The sequence below is a fragment of the Mustela nigripes genome, chromosome 10, assembly GCF_022355385.1.
Source record: "Mustela nigripes isolate SB6536 chromosome 10, MUSNIG.SB6536, whole genome shotgun sequence".
In the NCBI taxonomy this organism is placed as follows: domain Eukaryota; kingdom Metazoa; phylum Chordata; class Mammalia; order Carnivora; family Mustelidae; genus Mustela; species Mustela nigripes.
In genome coordinates this window covers 63,650,133-63,667,897 of record NC_081566.1, presented here as the reverse complement: position 1 = coordinate 63,667,897, position 17,765 = coordinate 63,650,133, and the positions used below count along the sequence as shown (strand labels likewise).

At 50.4% G+C, this 17,765-nt stretch overlaps 2 protein-coding genes across 2 annotated transcripts; both read right to left on the bottom strand.

The window, feature by feature from the left end:
* Nucleotides 1–813: 813 nt before the first annotated feature.
* Nucleotides 814–1,758, bottom strand: LOC132026243 (olfactory receptor 10C1-like). Its single transcript, XM_059414152.1, has one exon. It carries the CDS (start codon nt 1,756–1,758, stop codon nt 814–816), a length of 945 nt encoding a protein of 314 aa, XP_059270135.1.
* Nucleotides 1,759–8,134: 6,376 nt separating this feature from the next.
* LOC132026242 (olfactory receptor 10C1-like) lies at nt 8,135–9,079 on the bottom strand. Its single transcript, XM_059414151.1, has one exon. The coding sequence runs from the start codon at nt 9,077–9,079 to the stop codon at nt 8,135–8,137; it is 945 nt and encodes a 314-aa protein (XP_059270134.1).
* Between the last annotated feature and the right edge of the window lie 8,686 nt (nt 9,080–17,765).

Here is a 17,765-nt window from a genome sequence, read left to right as displayed (position 1 = left end):
GGTGGTATGACAGGAAAGGGAAGGGGAGGGTGGGAGAGTGAAAGAGGGATGGAAGACCAAACCTTCAAAACAAAACTAAAAATTCTCTGAAAACAGAAATCATGCCTTCTTTTTATTATCTCCTCTTGCTTCCCAGAGCTAGCACCAAACTCACAGGACTCCTGCCATGATGTCACCCTGACGACTAACTCGCAATCTCAAGCTTACAGTGCCAGGCATATTTCTATGACTCACTTCTACCCATCAGCAGCCCCAGCACCCTCATCTCTAACCCCCAATCTTCCCCTTTAAAGAAGAAATTCCCAGCTCCAGCTTCAAACTCTCTTGTACTGTAGGATTCTGGGAACATGGAGACGCGCTTCTACAAGTCATTTCCCCATGGTTTTCCAATCCACATCTGAACATTCATCAGAGAGTCCTTTTGTTTTTTTGTTTGCTAATGACATGTCCCTCCTTTCTCAGAGCTTCCCCAGGAATCCCGTCCTGAGCATAATTCCACAGCAAGCTTTGGTTCTTCCAAATTCTTTCAAACATAGTTCCATTGCTCTGAGTTTGCCCAAATATCTGCACCTGCATCCTTACTTTTTTTGTTTTTGTGTTTGTTTTTCTCATCTGCATCCTTTCACCCATGTTAGGTAGATATGGATTTAGAGGCCGTGTCTCTCCGATCTCCACAACTTTCCCAGCTTTTCTCAATCCAAGAATCAGTCCACTTGAATTGGAATATGGAGTGTGTTTGAAAAAATTATTCAATTGATTTTTTGATCAACTGAGCAACTAAATTCTACAGACACCAAATGATGCTATAGATCCTCAGGGTCCCTCCAACAGAGCCCTGATCCTCTGAGTGACCCTTCTGACGGCCTCCTGCACCTCCTTGTTGCGGAGGGTATAGATGATGGGGTTGAGGAAAGGGGTGAGAATGGTATACAGCAGGGCAATACGCTTATCTGTGCCTTCAGCATGACTCCCAGCTGACCCGACATAGACAACAAAGGCAGAACCAAAGAAGAGGGCCACCACGGTCATGTGGGAGGAGCAGGTGGAGAAGGCCTTGGCCCGGCTGGCCGCCGACGGCAGCTTCAGCACAGCCCTCAGGATACCGCCATAGAGTCCTAAAATGAGCACAAGGTTGCATATGTTGATCATTCCAATCACTACAATATACACTTGAGTGTGCCAGCCTGTGTCCACACATGCCAGCCGCATCAGCGGGGCCAGGTCACAAAAGTAGTGGGCCACCTCTTTCCAGCAGAAGGGCAGACTGGCCGTGAGGCCAGCTGGCACCAGTGCCGCAGAGAAGCCGGCCCCCCACGAGGCCCCCACCAGCCAAAACCGCACCTTTCTGCTCATGAGAGCGTGGTAGTGCAGCGGGCGGCAGATGGCCAGGTAGCGGTCCAGCGCCATGACCCCCAGCAGGTAGCACTCGGTCATGCCTAGGGAGTGGAAGACGTACAGCTGGATGAAACACGCGGCGGCCGGGACGGGTGAGCGCCCGTGGAGCCACGTGTGCAGCAGCGTGGGCGCCGTGGTGCTGACGTACCAGAGCTCCAGGAAGGAGAGGACGCTGAGGAAGAAGTACATGGGTGTGGACAGCGCCGCATCTGCCCGCACCAGCACGATGACGAACAAGTTCCCGGCCAGCGTGAGGACGTAGATGCACAGGGTGCCCAGGAACGCCAGGGGCCGCAGCGTCCTGGGGGCCGCGAAACCAGCAAGAAGGAAACTCGGGGTCCAGGTGCGGTTCAGCGGGTCCATGACTCCTAAGAATAAGGGACAAAGACAGAAGATTCACTAACTTCGGAATTCTTCTTTTGAAAAATTTCCCCAAGCCAAAAGTATGGAATGAATCAACCTGACAATAAATGAAATGTCATCAAGAACACTTTTCAACCCCTCATTCTTCAAAAGCGGAACTAAAGGCTGGAAGGCAATAGAAGTCTGCAAGTCACAGGCTTGCTGACAGCCGGAGTGGAGTCCCCGTCCTGCGGCCATCCGTTCTTTTCAGATGGACAGAATGTGACCCTAGAGTCAGGACCCAGGGCTTCCTCCCACACTCCCTGCCAGGAAACAGTGGAGACAAGAAATCCTCACGGTCATCCCCTTATGGTCCAGATGAAACGTCCCTCGATCCTTTAAAGCATCCACACCTGCCCCCCCCCCCCCCGTACCCAGCAGTCAGTCGTGCTAACCTGTGCAAGAAGAGAACACACCTTCTTGAAAGTGCCTGCTGGGTCTGCTGGGGGGACCTCTCTGGAGTTCGGGGATGCCCTCAGCAGAGGCTGGAGGAGGAAGCAGTGAGAGAAGTGTTCTCTGAGAGCACCCTCAGAGCTCAGAATGTAAGGCCAGAAGGGGAATCAGTGAGTAGACTCCGTGCGTTCTGAGGAAGGGCTGCCACAGAGAATTCTGTACCAGGAGGTCCCTAAGGAGGGTGCCTGTGAGCAGATGAAGTCGGGGATTTATGGTATCAGTCTAGAAGAGCTGTGGTGTAAGATAGAACTCGTTCTTTTTTTTTGGGAATTGGCTTTCTAAACTCGTGTTGCCACCAACTCAAAATGAACATTGAGTCTGGCCAATTCTCCTCAACGTCCTCTTCTCTAAAATGAAAAGGTTTAAAGAGATGTCTTATAAGGACCTTACAGCCCTGGTATCTGTGATCCCATAAAGCTACTGAAAAATATTTTGGGGGTGAGGGTAGAGCTAGGTGACCTACACTTAGGTCCCCGGACTTCTCCTCCCACACCCCGCCTCCTAATGAGTCTCCCCTGGCAAAGACCAGTGCCTTCCCTTCGTCCTCCGCGTCCCGACGTTCACGTCTGCTGCCCCACCCCTGCCCGTTACCTGTCTGTTGGGATGACATTAACACTCACAGCGTTCTCCTCATCCTCTCCCCTACTTATAGCTCATGTACCCAGACACACTAAGTGTCCCTGGGCACTTGCTGTGTGCTCCCCAGGGTTGCTGGGTGTGACTGGATCCCCCCCCCCCGGGGTTCCTCTGGGGCAGGAAGTTGGGTGCAGGGAGATGAGGCAGATCTTCTCTGATTCTCAAACGATTTTTCTCAACTCTGCACCCCTGGCTGCTGGGCTTGGAATCCAGTCAGGGACGTTGTCTTCGGTGGGCCACCACAAGTCTGTGCGAGTTCCTGGAAGCTTTCTCTGAGGAAAGACAGCCCCTTTCACATAAACCTGTGCACACATGGACGGTAACTCCTTGAGCTTATCAAGTGACATAGGGTCTCTTGGACCACAAAAAAAATGACATTAATACATGCATCACATTAATAAATAGAATGTGTGATATTAATTAATTAATAAAATAAGTGAAATACAACCACTTCTGACTATCAAAGTACAGCATATAACACAAGAGGGAGTATCTTTGCATAAAGGTTCTGAGAAAGCAAACAAACCATAATCCCGTGCACACATGGACGGTAACACCTTGAGCACAAACAACTTCTCCGTGAATCCACATCGTTTGGAAAATAAATTCAAACTCATTTTAACATAATTATTTTTTGTTTTGTCCACTAAATCACATCCAGAAACAAGTACAAAGAAATTATACATGAATTGCAGTAAATACGCATTTAATTACTTTATTTATCATTCATTCATTCGTTTATAATATTTAATAAATGCCGATCACTTCCCAATCACTGGTTTGGTGATAGGCTTAAAAGCCAACAAGGGAGCATTGAAGCATTACTGAAAAGGTGAACCTGAGGGACGCCTGGGTGGCCCAGTTGGTTAAGCAGCTGCCTTCAGCTCAGGTCACGATCCTAGCGTCCTGGGATCGAGTCCCACATCGGGCTCCCTGTTCCGCAGGGAACCTGCTTCTCCCTCTTCCAGTCTGTCTGCCTGTGCGCTCGCTCTCTCTTGCTCTCTCTGTCTCTGACAAATAAATAAATAAAATCTTTAAAAAAAAAAAAAAAGGTGAACCTGATATCTCCCCGTATCGTGGTTTAATAAACCGACAAACAACAAGCCAACACGAGAAACCTAATCTCTGATGAATAAAAAGTAAATCAGCCAGCACAGAACGTGCATCCCACTTCGGAGAAGGACTGAACTTTCTCTGGGTACAGAGTTTTGCAACTGGCCTTTTACTAAGGTTTTGCTTCCTCTGCAGCCCCAGATACGAAAACGCTCTTCACTGTTATCCTCATTTCTTGGGTCCATATCGACCAGCATCTCTCTAGTCTCTCCAAATGAATGATCCTGCTGTACCCGAGCGGTCCTATTAATGCTCGTTTCTTTGCTGTCTCTGTATCACATCACGATGGCATCTCTACCTCCGCTTTCAGGAGCCCGACTCTGAAACCGACGTGCATGTTCACTCGCAGAGCCCAGTTGTACGCCGGGATGTCTTGGCATTAACTCAGGATTAGAAGGCGGTCTGTGGGAAGTAAGGACCCAGGTATAGGACTTGCAGACATTACCTGGAATCAGTAGCAAAGAAATAAAAATACCTATGAAAGGGCCAAAGGCTTCCACGTGGCCTTGCCAAGCCAAGAACGCTGTTCCTGCTCTTGTCTGTCCTCTCCGAGTCGAGAACGCCTCTTCTGCACCTACTGTGCATCAGGGACAGAAGGACAGAAAGACACAAGAACTCCTGACCCCCTTAAGTCATTCATGACTCAGGCAGGGAGATGACATCCAAAGTTACTTATGCTTAAAACACAAGTGAAGAAAGTAGGACTCAATGTGTGAAAAACTCCCAGTGTCATGTTAATATTTGGAAAAAGTGTCTGCTTATTAGAAACTGATAGTGAACCGTGACTAATCATTTTAAGGTGATGGCATTGGAAGTGATTTAAAAATTTCATTCGTCTAAACATTTTTATGTGCCGTATTCCTGTATAAGGCCTTCTTCTTTTTTTTTTTTTAAAGATTTTATTTATTTATTTCACAGACAGAGATCACAAGTAGGCAGAGAGAGAGAAAGAGAGAGAGAGAGGAGGAAGCAGGCTCCTCATCTAGCAGACACCCCGATGTGGGGCTCGATCCCAGGACCCTGGGATCATGACCTGAGCCGAAGGCAGAGGCTTTAACCCGCTGAGCCACCCAGGCGCCCCTGTATAAGGCCTTCTTAAAAAGCATGATTTAAAAGTTGGAAAATGGTGTCAAGTATCACAAAAATAATGTGAGAAATTTGGGAAATCATAGTCATTCATTATATTCCTTTATTTAATGCGTCTTTCAGACATCCTTGATTCCTGGGCCTCACGTAGGAAGTCGGCAAAACGAGATGCATGGAACACAGTCCTTTTCCTTATGGTGCATTTAGCCGGTAGGAAAAACCATCTGCGGGATAGAATGTCAGCCCTGATGCCCGTACAGAGCCGACAGCCCGGTTACGGTGGGAGTGCTGGCTCGTTGTCACCCACTAGTCTCTCCTGGTGGCTAGTATGTCAGCAGGGGAGAGACAGACAAAGCCAGGCCTTGCCTTGAACCTCACCCCAGCAAGACATTGCCTCTCAACCATGTTTCTCACATGGCGGCACACAGAAAGATTGGCAACATCTGGAGAAAGCCCTTCGGAGAACAGAAAGGCTGCTTCTGCTGGGCAGGTGTCTGGGTGGGAGGCAGCCCCTCAGCACCCCAGTCATTTGTATCCGTTGGGAAACTACACGGAGGGAGACCTAAACTGTCTAGTTTAGGAGAGCGGGAGAGGGAAAGGTTGTACAGTGAAGGTGAGGGGGATTGGAGCAGTGACGAGACCTACGTAAGATCCTGTCTCCCGGGGTTAGAAGCGGGCGCCGATCTCTGTGACACGCATCTGAGTCTCAAGAGTTCATTCCTTGCTCGTGTCTTTGTTCCTAAGTCTGCTGGAATACCAAGTACTAGAAACCAATGGGGCTGCATTGAGTTGTTCGTTAACAACTTGTGTCTCCAAAATGCAATGGTGAGTCCCGAGGTGCGCCACGCACTTAACCCACAGAGACGGGATCCACGGGGCTTTGACTTAGTATGACTCGAGCCATGGCAAGGACACGCAGCCCCGCACCATTCCTTGGTGCTGCCCCCACAGAGAACAAAGTCGTTTCCATTGCACCTGCCACCACCCCGCACACGGTTGTCCGGGTGAGGAGAGAGGAAAGAGCAGAGCCCGTCCGCAGAGCGGGGTGCTGCCCCTTCCATGTGGGAGGCCACGTGGACTTCACGCAGGCAGGGCGACTCCTCAGGTTGTGCCCGGTGGGCGCTGGACACGGATCAAAAGAAGATGCTTCCTTTGGAATGTGACCTGTTCTACTGGCTTCACACACAAAAAAATGGGAGCTACTTGGGAAACGAAGCATTTTCACAAGAAGAAATTTCCACTGCAGAATGGACTGGGAGATCTCTGAAGTGGTGACAATGTTTATACAGTGCTCAGAGTTCTATGACTGTCCTCGTATTACAGATCAGGAAACGGAGGCATAGGGAAGTTAAGTGCATCGTCGAAGGCCACAGGAAGCAAATGGTAGAATTAATGTTCAAGCCCAGGCAGACGGCTCGTAAAGGAACTCTTTGTTTTGTTTTGTTTTAAAGATTTTATTTATTTATTTGACAGACAGAGATCACAAGTAGGCAGAGAGGCAGGCAGAGAGAGAGGAGGTAGCAGGCTCCCCGCTGAGCAGAGAGCCCGATGTGGGGCTCGATCCCAGGACCCTGGGATCATGACCTGAGCTGAAGGCAGAGGCTTTAACCCACTGAGCCACTCAGGTGCCCCGGAACTCTTTGTTATAGGATTTCTTTTCTTTTTTTAAAGAAAACAAAAGAAGTCCAAGAGCAGTTACTTTTTTTGTTTGTTTGTTTTGTTTTTAATTTTAGGATCTTAGTCAAAAAGCCAGCAAAACTGGGGTTTGGGCCAATACCCCGCCCCCCCATTTGGATATGCAAATCTCAGGCCCTCCTGTCTGTAGGAAGTGTCACAATCACAGGATCAAAGCTCCCTGGGCAGGACGGCATGTGAGCAGCCGATGCTGTGGCTCTCATTGGTCAGAGAGGAAGAGACCACCGGTCTCGCCAAGGTCGTGCCCACCAGAGGGGACCCATCAACTGTCAGACCCGCAGACCTGGGCAGGGTCTCTGACTCCTCACAGCCGCTCCAGGAACGTTTCTATCTTCCTGGCATAAATGTTGGGGTGATTCTTCCTTCTTCAGGGGGATCTCACAAAGAGGAAAGAAAACATCTGAAAGCAGCTGTCACTGTTCTCCGGCCCAGGGCAGCCGTAACAAAAAGTCACTGGCTTGACTTTTTCAGCAGTAATTTGTATGAAACTGAAAAGGAGAGAGGGTATTCAAGACCCATTCAGTGGCCTGGTCTCCACCGGGCCCGTCTCTCTCCCCAGGCCTCTGACACCATTTGCCACTGGACCAACAATTCACCATCAGCCAAGTCCCGCAGCTGAGCCCAGTGTGTTCGTTCTCCAACTTGGCTCAGCAGAAGACGTGGGTGGAGGTGGGAGGGCAGGGCTGGGAAGAGGGCGCAGAATGGAACCGACTTTCTATTTCGACCGGTTTTCTACTTGGCACGTGTGTGCCCAGCGTACCAGACAGGCAAGGCTCTTTGCTGCTTGGTTTCTCTTTCTGCTTAGAAACACGATGCTCGGTGAGAAGGCAAACAACACCCTCACCGTCCCCACCGCGCTCGTGCCCCAGGGGACAGCAAGCCCTGGCGTCGGCTCCCAGCCTCGCCCACGGGCCGCCCGCTCTGCCCGTGCTCACCGCCTCACATCGGGGTCAGAGCTTCGGGCCGCTGCTTTCTGCCGTGAATCCTCTGGGACACGCTCTGGGACACGCTCCCCCTTGGCTTCAGATTGTCTCCCCCCCACCGGGCTGTGCTCTCTCCCCAGCTCAGGGGTTCAGCAAAACCATTTACATTGAGACCCTGTTCTTCCCCCGCTTCTCTTTCGTGGCGTTTCCCCCCGGGAGACTGGAACGGAATCAGACCCATCTCCTTTCCCTCAACATCTTCCAGGTCTGATCATCCCGGACTACGTCCTCCTGAGTTGGCCGTGGCTGCATGTTTGACAAATAGACAGATGGATTTGTTCCCCGGTGTTGACTGTCACTCTGACCAGATGACTAAGTGATCAGCTGCTTCCGGCTGTGGCCAGGCAGTGGGGCTGTGACAATAGAGATCCTCAGGGTCCCTCCAACAGAGCCCTGATCCTCTGGGTGACCCTTCTGACGGCCTCCTGCACCTCCTTGTTGCGGAGTGTGTAGATAATGGGGTTGAGGAAAGGGGTGAGAAGGGCATACACCAGGGCTATATGCGAGTCGGTGCCCTTGGAGCGGCTCTCAGGCGGCCCCACATACACCGTGAAAGCAGAGGCATAAAAGAGAGCCACCACGGTCATGTGGGAGGAGCAGGTGGAGAAGGCCTTGGCCCGGCTGGCCGCCGATGGCAGCTTCAGCACAGCCCTCAGGATACCGCCATAGAGTCCTAAAATGAGCACAAAGTTGCAGCCAGTGGCCACACCAATCACTGCTCCGTGGACTCGAGTGTGCCAGCCTGTGTCCACACATGCCAGCCGCATCAGCGGGGCCAGGTCACAAAAGTAGTGGGCCACCTCTTTCCAGCAGAAGGGCAGACTAGCCGTGAGGCCGGCCGGCACCAGTGCCGCGGAGAAGCCGGCCCCCCACGAGGCCCCCGCCAGCCAAAACCGCACCTTTCTGCTCATGAGAGCGTGGTAGTGCAGCGGGCGGCAGATGGCCAGGTAGCGGTCCAGCGCCATGACCCCCAGCAGGTAGCACTCGGTCATGCCTAGGGAGTGGAAGACGTACAGCTGGATGAAACACGCGGCGGCCGGGACGGGTGAGCGCCCGTGGAGCCACGTGTGCAGCAGCGTGGGCGCCGTGGTGCTGACGTACCAGAGCTCCAGGAAGGAGAGGACGCTGAGGAAGAAGTACATGGGTGTGGACAGTGCCGCGTCTGCCCGCACCAGCACGATGACGAACAAGTTCCCGGCCAGCGTGAGGACGTAGATGCACAGGGTGCCCAGGAACGCCAGGGGCCGCAGCGTCCTGGGGGCCGCGAAACCAGCAAGAAGGAAACTCATGGTCCAGGTGCGGTTCAGCGGGTCCATGACTCCTAGGAACTAGAAGCCAAGGCCCCCAGTCCCAGCCCGATCCTTTCCTAATTTATAAGATTGGGTTCTAGAGAGCCAGGCACCTGGATTTTGTATCCATTCCACCATCAGGAAATAGGACATATGGGAAAATTCCTACCTGTATCCTTCCTACACTTTCCAATGATGAAAAGACCAGCAGAACTGGGGTGTGGGAAAGAAAGGAGCCATCCCCCAAATGTGACTGTCAGAGATTCTGGAAGCCCCGCTGGTGCTTATGGACTGTGCCCACAAGCTCTGGAGGGAGAGGTGCGGTAGGACAGAGCTGCGGGGGCTCCGGGAACAGGCCCTGACATCTCGGGTCCGTGGTGCCCGGAGGTGGCTCCTTCAGCAGACACGCTGTGTCTTTTGAAAGATGATCTCCGCAGGAGAAATGCAACAGGAATTCTCATGGAGGAAAACCGTGAGGTCAAAAGTCGCAAGCAAGAAGTCTTGTGGTATAAAAAGAAGAGGCATCTCTGAATCGGGGATTTGGCTTTGGTGCGTGCTCTGTCACTGACGGCGACGCACACAGAGCTGAGCAACTTCTCACATATGCTCCACTTCTTCTCTAAAATAAAATTAAAAAAAAAAAAAGTTTGAGCAGATGTTTTCTAAGACTCTTACAACACAGAAACTGTATGGTTCCCTAAAGTCACCGAAAAAAGTTTTGGGGGTGAGGGTTGAGGTAAGTGACCTACACTAAGGTCCCAGACTTCTCCACCCCCGACACCCTAATGGTCTCTCCTAGGAAAGGTCAGTGCCCTTCCTTCGTCCTCCGCTTCCCGACGTTCACGTCTGCTGCCCCCCCCCCGCCATTACCTGTCTGTTGGGATGACATTAACACTCACAGCGTCCTCCTCAGCATCCTTTCTTCCCCAAGACTCTCCCCTACTTATAGCTCATGTACCCAGACACACGAGTCTCCCTCGGCTCCTTGCTGTGTGCTCCCCGGGGTTGCTGGGTGTGACTGGATCCCCCCCGGGGTCCCTCTGAGGCAGGAAGTTGGGTGCAGGGAGATGAGGCAGATCTTCTCCATTTCTCAAGCAATTTTTCTCAACCCTGCACCCTTGGATGTAGGGCTCAGAATCCAGTCTCAGGGACGTTGCCTCGGTGGGCCACTACAAGTCTGTGCGAGTTCCCTGTAGCTTCCTCTGAGGAGAGACAGCCCGCCTCACATAATCCTGTGCACTTGGGGACGGTATGAGAAGTGAGTGTCATCTTTCTAAATATTGCTTTGTAAGACTTCTTGATCAGCTTCATTGCCACCAAAGACAAGAGCTGGATGACCCAGGAAGACTTCAGTTTGTCCTCAATTAGTCTTGCCATGGTTTGAGAAAGGTCAATAGCCTCAACATTCTTCTTTGGCTCCCTTCCTGTCCGTGATGACCATGATGACCACCAGCAATGGCTGTCCACGTCCGCTATCACCCATTCACCGATGCACTCATCATCATGTGCCAAGTGCTGTCCCAGACCACCACCACCACCTCCCCCACCCCTGTCACCCCCCTTAGCCCACCACCACCATTACTACTAGGCGGGATACCTATGCACTCCTGATCCAGCTTCCGGTCATCCCTCTCAGGTTATGGCCGTCAGTATCACCTTCATAAACGTCCTGCAGTCAGCATCTGAACCCTGACCTCAACGGGATACCATACATGTATGTGCCCTGGGTGGATATAAAGTCCATATAAATAACAGACAGAAATCATTAACCCATTGGAGAATAACAGATTCTCACTTGTAGATGCAAGTGTGGCTTAACATTGAGGAATCAGAGACACGGGATAAGATCGTAGCAAAACTGAATGGGCCCTCAAGACATTAACCATGAGAGATTTGCACATAGACTACATAGACTTAGAACCAACCATCGTATGTCTTCGGGTCAACCGAGAAAATCTTCCTGCGAGAGCTACAGTAGTTTACTTGGTTTTGACAAATTTACTTTAGAAAACTATGTAACCTCGAGATCAGATGAATCTCTACCAGAGTAAATATTTCTCAGATGGTTGGACAGTTAGAGGTTCTCATTCAGTCATTTCTAGGCCTGACCCTATGCTCCCTGTCACCGGAACACCTGCCCTTCCTCCAGAATCGACGTTTGGCAATGTTGCTGTATCCCCCACAGTCCCAAACACCAACACCCTGAATTTGCAGCCTCATTTATGGATCTGTGAGATTCTCAGACGGACTTCCCCATGCTCTGTAGTGCCTGATTCTAAAGCTACTGGCTGGGCAATGGAGTATATTATATTGACTGCATTTGCCTTCAGAAAGCAATCCATGAGCCACGCACATGCGTTTATAAGAAGCTTATACACAAACCCAGATCGATGCAATGATTTGTGCTAAAGATTTGGCAGTGATTAAGTTTAAAGTAGCAAGAAGAAAGATATGAAAGTTGGAGTGTTCAAGTGTACGCTTTTCTTGGCTAAGGAAGACACTTGTTTTCTCCAGGTCATCCTCCCCGAGCCGGCTGTGCTCACCTAACATTTGTTCTGTATTAGCAGCAGAGCAAGACCAGGAGGTACCTTCCGATGCCTCCATCAAGCATTTACAGTGTAGCAAAAGAGAACAATGTAGCAACTGAGGACTGGGCCAGGGTGTTAAGTGAAGAAAGTAAGATTTCCAAAGTGTCAACATTTTACAATATGACTGTTAATATTTGAAGAGAAAAAAAGCCTATGTATGGGAAGCAGTCCGAAATAAGAGATGAGTAATTGTTTAAAAACAATTGTATAAGTGAGTTTTCATTTTTATTCAACTAAATATCCTGTATTATGGACATTATTTATATATAATATTGTTCTGCATGGGGAGGAAAAAAGGAATCCAAAGGTTAAAAAAAGGTGTTATAAAAGTAGCTTAAATGGTACGAGGAGAGGGAAAACCACAGTGATTCTGTTCTTCATGAATTAAATGTTTTTATTAAGTGTTTTTTTTTAAATTTTCCACACTATTAAGAAAAGTATGAGATGTATAAAATACAATCTCTTTCCCCAAGATGCTTAATTTGGAGTGAGTAAGACACACCCCAGAATAGGCATTTATAAAACAACAGGGGCACTTAAATGTATGAAGAGATATTCAACCTGACTCATAGTAAGATTCATACAAATTTAAATACATTGAGGTGCTTTCCTCACCTTCAGATTGACAAAGATTCAGAAGTTTAAACACACCCTTTGCCGGCTGGGCTGCGGGCAAACATTCTGGTGCTTTGATCATAGGAGGACGGAAAAGCTTGATTCATTTGGAGGAAAATCTAGCAATCCTCAGGCTCACTGCACATCCTCTCTTCTATCCCCCCAATGAGTCGCATGGATGTGTGGCTTCTGACTTCTTTCTGCCTCATAGCGGAAGAAAAAAAGCAGTATTTGTAAGATGCAATGAGGTGCACAGAAAGGCTGCCTGCTGACCCATGCACCTGGCCCAGGGGGCTGATTTCCTGGGGCTCTCGCTTCCCGCTCAAAGGGAGAGGTGCAGGGAGAGGAGGCAGCCTCTCCCCTCGTGTCTGCATCTGGCACGAAGCCCTGCTCTAGGGACGACCAGAATGGAAAGACCTTGAAAAGTCTATGAATTACGTGGGAGGGTGAATCCAGCACACTGCACTGAGGTCCAAGGGAGGAATGATTGCTGGTGGGGTTGGGAAGGGGACCTCCTCCCCGTCCTCCTCACTAGGGCTTCAGGAAGTCTAATCACTCATTCATTCCTTTTTCATTTACTGTCAATGGACACACACATAGGCTGCATATGACGAGTCGGGTGGATGTGGACTTGCCCGAGTTGTTAGGTCAGCACGTCTGTCCCCACGGCGGGACAATCTCTGCGGCTCACCGTGCAGTACTGAAGAGTAGGACCCGAACATTCATCGGGGGTGTTTTTGGCCTGCCACCGAGGAGTGCCCTGACCCGCGAGCTCCCCTCAGTAAGAGATTCTGCGAGAGCACAGTGCAGGCAAAGATAAGGACCCCAGAGCCATGCATTAGAGCAAAAGGTTAATTTTGTAAGGGTAGGGAGAACCCACAAGAGGCTCCAGGGCGATTTTGGAAACCTAGACCCACAGAAGATGCTTGATTTGGAGTCTTACCAATTCACTGACCCACACGTGATGGCCATGAGAGGTTATAAAACGGGGCTCACTCGGGGAGAGGAATTCCCACAGCAGAAACCTATGTGGCCAATCTGAAATAATATTGACCATCTCGCATGTAGGGTTTATTAGTCTATATGCTTTCCAGGTATAAAATAATGGAGCCCTCACAGGGTTTACTTAAGTAAGATTCCACTGTGGTGGAATTTTCATTTTCCAGATGGGATTGAGTGCCTCGTGCAAGGTCATGGAACAAGAAACTGGTAGAGATCATGATATTGAATCAGGAATCCGGGCTTCAAAGGCCCTTCCGGAACCACCCCATTGCCCTGCCTCCCGGATAGTAAGGTGCTTTGTTATTTATGAAACACCTGTGCACTGTTGGGAGAGCTCAGGGTTAGGCCCCTTCTATGTGTTGTTTCCTTTAATCCTTGTAGAACTGTGTGGAGATCATTATACAGACGTATAACATGAGAGAACGGGTGTTTGCGAGGGGTTAAGTGTTTTACGGGCATAGAGGTGGCAAACTGGGGTTTAGACCAGTACCTCCCCGCCTCTGTCCTGGACATGCAGATCTCAGGCCCTGCTTTCTCTAGGAAGTATCACAATCACAGAATCAAAGCTCCCTGGGCAGGAGGGAATGAGCAGCCTCGCGCTGACGAGGCCCCAGGTGTCGCCAAGGTCAAACCTGCTGCAGTGGACCAGGACCTGGGGTTGGGTCCATGTCTCTCCAGCTCTAGGACTCTTTGTTAATTTTTTTAATCTTTACAGAAAAACAATTAAAAACAATTTTATGAGGACTGTCTCTGCCGTGCCGCAGTCCTGTCTTAGTCACCAACAAGACATACATCCTCAGGAAGGCCGGTCACCTCCTGGGCCCTCAGTTCACTGGTCTGAAGAGCGAGAAGGCAGGACTCTATGACCTCAGAGGAGGGGAAACGAGTGAGGGGTCGGAGAGAAGAGCGGGAGGTCAGGAGTGGCCGGGCCTTCCGGTCCCCACTTCTACTTTCTCCTGAGTCTGTTTTCTACTTTGTGCATTTCTGCTTCATATATTATGGTTCTAATATTGTTTGTTTGTTTGAAAATATGGGACCAGATGATTTCCTGGGTGTCCTGGCTGACTCTCCAAGAGGGTCTGCTTCTTGCTAGGCGAGGCTACAATTGCTGAATGGACACAAAGAAGGAGCGAGCATCCCCGGGCCCGGTGCCTGCCCACCTGTGGGGGACTCTGGCCAGGGTGCGTCCTGAACGGTGAGACAATGCAGCGTCCCCATCAGAACAAATCCAGATGCCTCAGGCATTGGGGTCCAGGAACCAAGGGCTGGATGATAGTCTAACTGGATTCAAACTCCTACTGGCAGGGGGGCAGGCAGGTCTGAGACCCTGACACAGTAGTGACTCTTTCATTTCTGCCATGCCTGGCACGGAACCTGGGTGTATTAAGAGGCCAAGGATGAGTTTTTTCAGCCGCTCCGGAGCCACAGGTCAGGGCAGGTGGAACCGCAGTAACTCAGAGCTCCAGTATTTTCTGAATCTATTGTCTTTAATTGTGTCTCCAAGTTACCCCCTGCTTGTGTGCTTTCCTGTCCATCCATTCTGGGCTGTCCCTCATCGTGGAACCCACCTCCTTCCTACCTGTATCCGTCCTTCACCTGAAATCTGCTCCGCGCCCCCCGACCTGGGCATGAGTACCAGATCCATCCTTTTCCTAGACTAGTCGTGGAACATTCTGAGCCTCAGTTTCCCTAGTGTAAGTGTACATACCACTTCAGTGGACTCTCAAATCATATTTCTGCTGACCCTACTAATGTGTTGGTGATAGACATAGAGGTATTGAATAAAATTACTGATGGCCGGTCTGAAGGGGATGAAAGATCCGGCAACTTTGAGTGTCATTTCACGTGACCTTCCTTCACAAGGGCTACAACCCCCCCCCCCCATCTTGCATAGTCAGTGTCCCTTCTGGGTAAAGTCCCAGAGGCCTGGACCTCTGCTTGCTACATGGGGAGTCAGCGCGTGTCCTGTCCTGCCTTGCTTGGTGCAGAGGCACTCCTGAGACGGGGGAATGTGTGGTGGACGGTACAGAGCTGAGAGAGTCCTTCTGGGTGGGGGTGGGGAGCCTAGAAAACATCCAAGGATGGAGTGATGATCTAACTTAGTAAAAAATCCCTACGAATGGTGGGGGACGGAGAGGATGGGGGGGCAGGGCAGGGTCCGAGACCTCGGATACACCGAGTCTTCTGTTTCTGTCGTGTGTAACACAGAGCCTGGGTGCATGGAGAGACTCCCAGCTCACACCTAGCAGAGACGGGGCTGCCAGTCTCTGAACAGCATGTCCAAAACAAGCCTTAGCTGGTACCCTGGTCCTCAGTGGATCTCAGACAGTAGGACTGAACTGTCATATCCTTAACCAGATCAGGCTTTGCTTCCACTCCACATGGGTCAAACAAAGGCACCTTGGACCTAACACTGAACCTTCATGCCACACACAGATTTCCCGTAGGGAAGCAGGACGGCCAGACCCATGCAGCCAAGGAATCCCTCCTGCAACACTTTTCTTCTGAGCAGCTCAGGGGACAGAGAAAGGCACTAACAAGTTTGCTAATGAGAAGGCAAACAAGCTGCTTAATTAAGCTGGGCAAGCGAGAGAGTGAGGCAAGGGTAGTGCTCCCAGGGGCTCTGCCTGCTTAATGAGGCACAGTCTCGACTTCGGTAATTATCAGCATGACGCCTGCAGAGACCTCCCCCTGCCAGAGTTGGGGAGCGGGCACTTTGGGGAGGCCCCTGTCTCCTCTGCTTGCCTCCCTCATTTTGTACTAATTGGGAACATGGGGATGCAGACCAGGATGTCAAGGAAGCAGCTGTAGTACACCCAACTTCTTAGAGTCCCTTCCCCAGGCCCTGTCAGGAGACAGCAGGGTCCCAGTGTCCTCGGAGCCACTATCTGTTCCCTGTGCTCACGGGAGGAGCTGTGGGTGTGCAGGGCTGGGGGCCAATAGCCCTAGTATGAATCTAGGCTCTGCCACCAACTAACAGACTCAGAGTCAGTCTAACACTTTCCCTGACCCCTATTTTTGTAGTACTGAAATACAGAGATTGGATTTTGTGAATTCCATGATTTCTTTGAACTCTAATTTTTTGAACTATGATAAATAATGCATTTTTCATTCTGGTACTCAGGAAAACAGCATCAAGGATCTAGAGTAGTAGACTAACTTATGCCTTGAAAAAAAAAAATTCTTGAGACTGAAGGAAGTGAGAAGGAAATAGGAACAGCTCGACAGACCACGGTGTGCCCAGCCCCCACAAAGAGGGGCGTACACCATCTGAGTTCCAACAAGGGAAGGTGCTGCCACATTGTTCTTTCAGATTATTTTTTTAAACTCTCATTTCCTTTTTAAGAAAAAAAAAAAAAAGATCATTTCCTTCTAGAAAAAAAATAATAAAGTGGGTGCTGATCACCTGCCTGTCCGCACATCCGTTTCTCTGCGTCTGTCTATCCACACGTACAGGGCGCTGTGTCTCCTGGCCGCCAGGGCTGTCAGCGGCGAGCTGGCGCATCAGTCAGAAAACCTGGCATCTGAATTCCCTTCCACAAATCGGCAGTTAGGGGACGTAGTGCAGTTTAGCTAAGCCCTTCCTGCCCTGTTTTCAGAACTGAGAATGCGAATCGTATCGACTTCTCAGGTGACTGCAAGAATTGAGCTAATTTCTGCTGGCACGGAGTGAGTGGTTCAAGAATAAAATCTACCTCTGCGGATGGCTGTTGTGATCCGTTACAGGGACGCCCCTAATTCCAAACAGAACCAGAGCGATGACCCCAGTCCATGGAAAGGCTCAAGAAAGGGCATAACCCCGATCAAGCTGTAGGTCTGTGGAGTCCCCAGGTCCCTTCAGAAGCCCTGTGACCACGTCCGCACTAATTAGAAGTGGTCACTTAGGACGCCGAGCCAGACCGTTCCCTTCAAGGATCTGAACTCCTTCTGACAAGGGGCAAAGCACACCAGAGATCCCGTCTAGAAGGGAGGGAGTTCTCAGCTGAGCCGAACCAGCCTTCACGAGTTACCGGCAGGAATCGAGGGACCTGGGAAAGGAACCTGACCAACGCCTGGTACAGGGAGACGTTTAGTTAATGAAAGTCCCTGTCTTCTTCCCTTTTAGAAGTGCCCCGGCTGCTGAAACCCCCCCAACATGGGGTCACTCATCCTTTTGCCCACGGGGCTTTCTACCAGCTTCGGTCCTCCTGTGTGTTCTGGTGCAGAGACTGCTTCCGCTGCCTTTAAGCACCATAACACACCCTTTTTCATTTTTTAAATAGACTTTATTTTTTATGGTCTTTTTAGATTCACAACAAAACTGAGCAAAAATTACAGGGCTTCCCTCTCCCTCCTGCCCCCACACGTGCCCGGCTCCCCCTGCCCTCAACATGCAGTACCAAAGGGTCTGTTCACAACCACGGATGAGCCCACACTGACTGACGCACCGTTACCACCCAACATCCGCAGCTGCGTGGGGCTTCGGTCTGGGGGCTGCACGTTCCATGGGTTTGCACAAAGGTGTGATG

Bases quoted from the DNA above. Each gene is read 5' to 3' on its own strand.
- LOC132026243 (XM_059414152.1), bottom strand. From the start codon at position 1,758: ATGGACCCGCTGAACCGCACCTGGACCCCGAGTTTCCTTCTTGCTGGT.
- LOC132026242 (XM_059414151.1), bottom strand. From the start codon at position 9,079: ATGGACCCGCTGAACCGCACCTGGACCATGAGTTTCCTTCTTGCTGGT.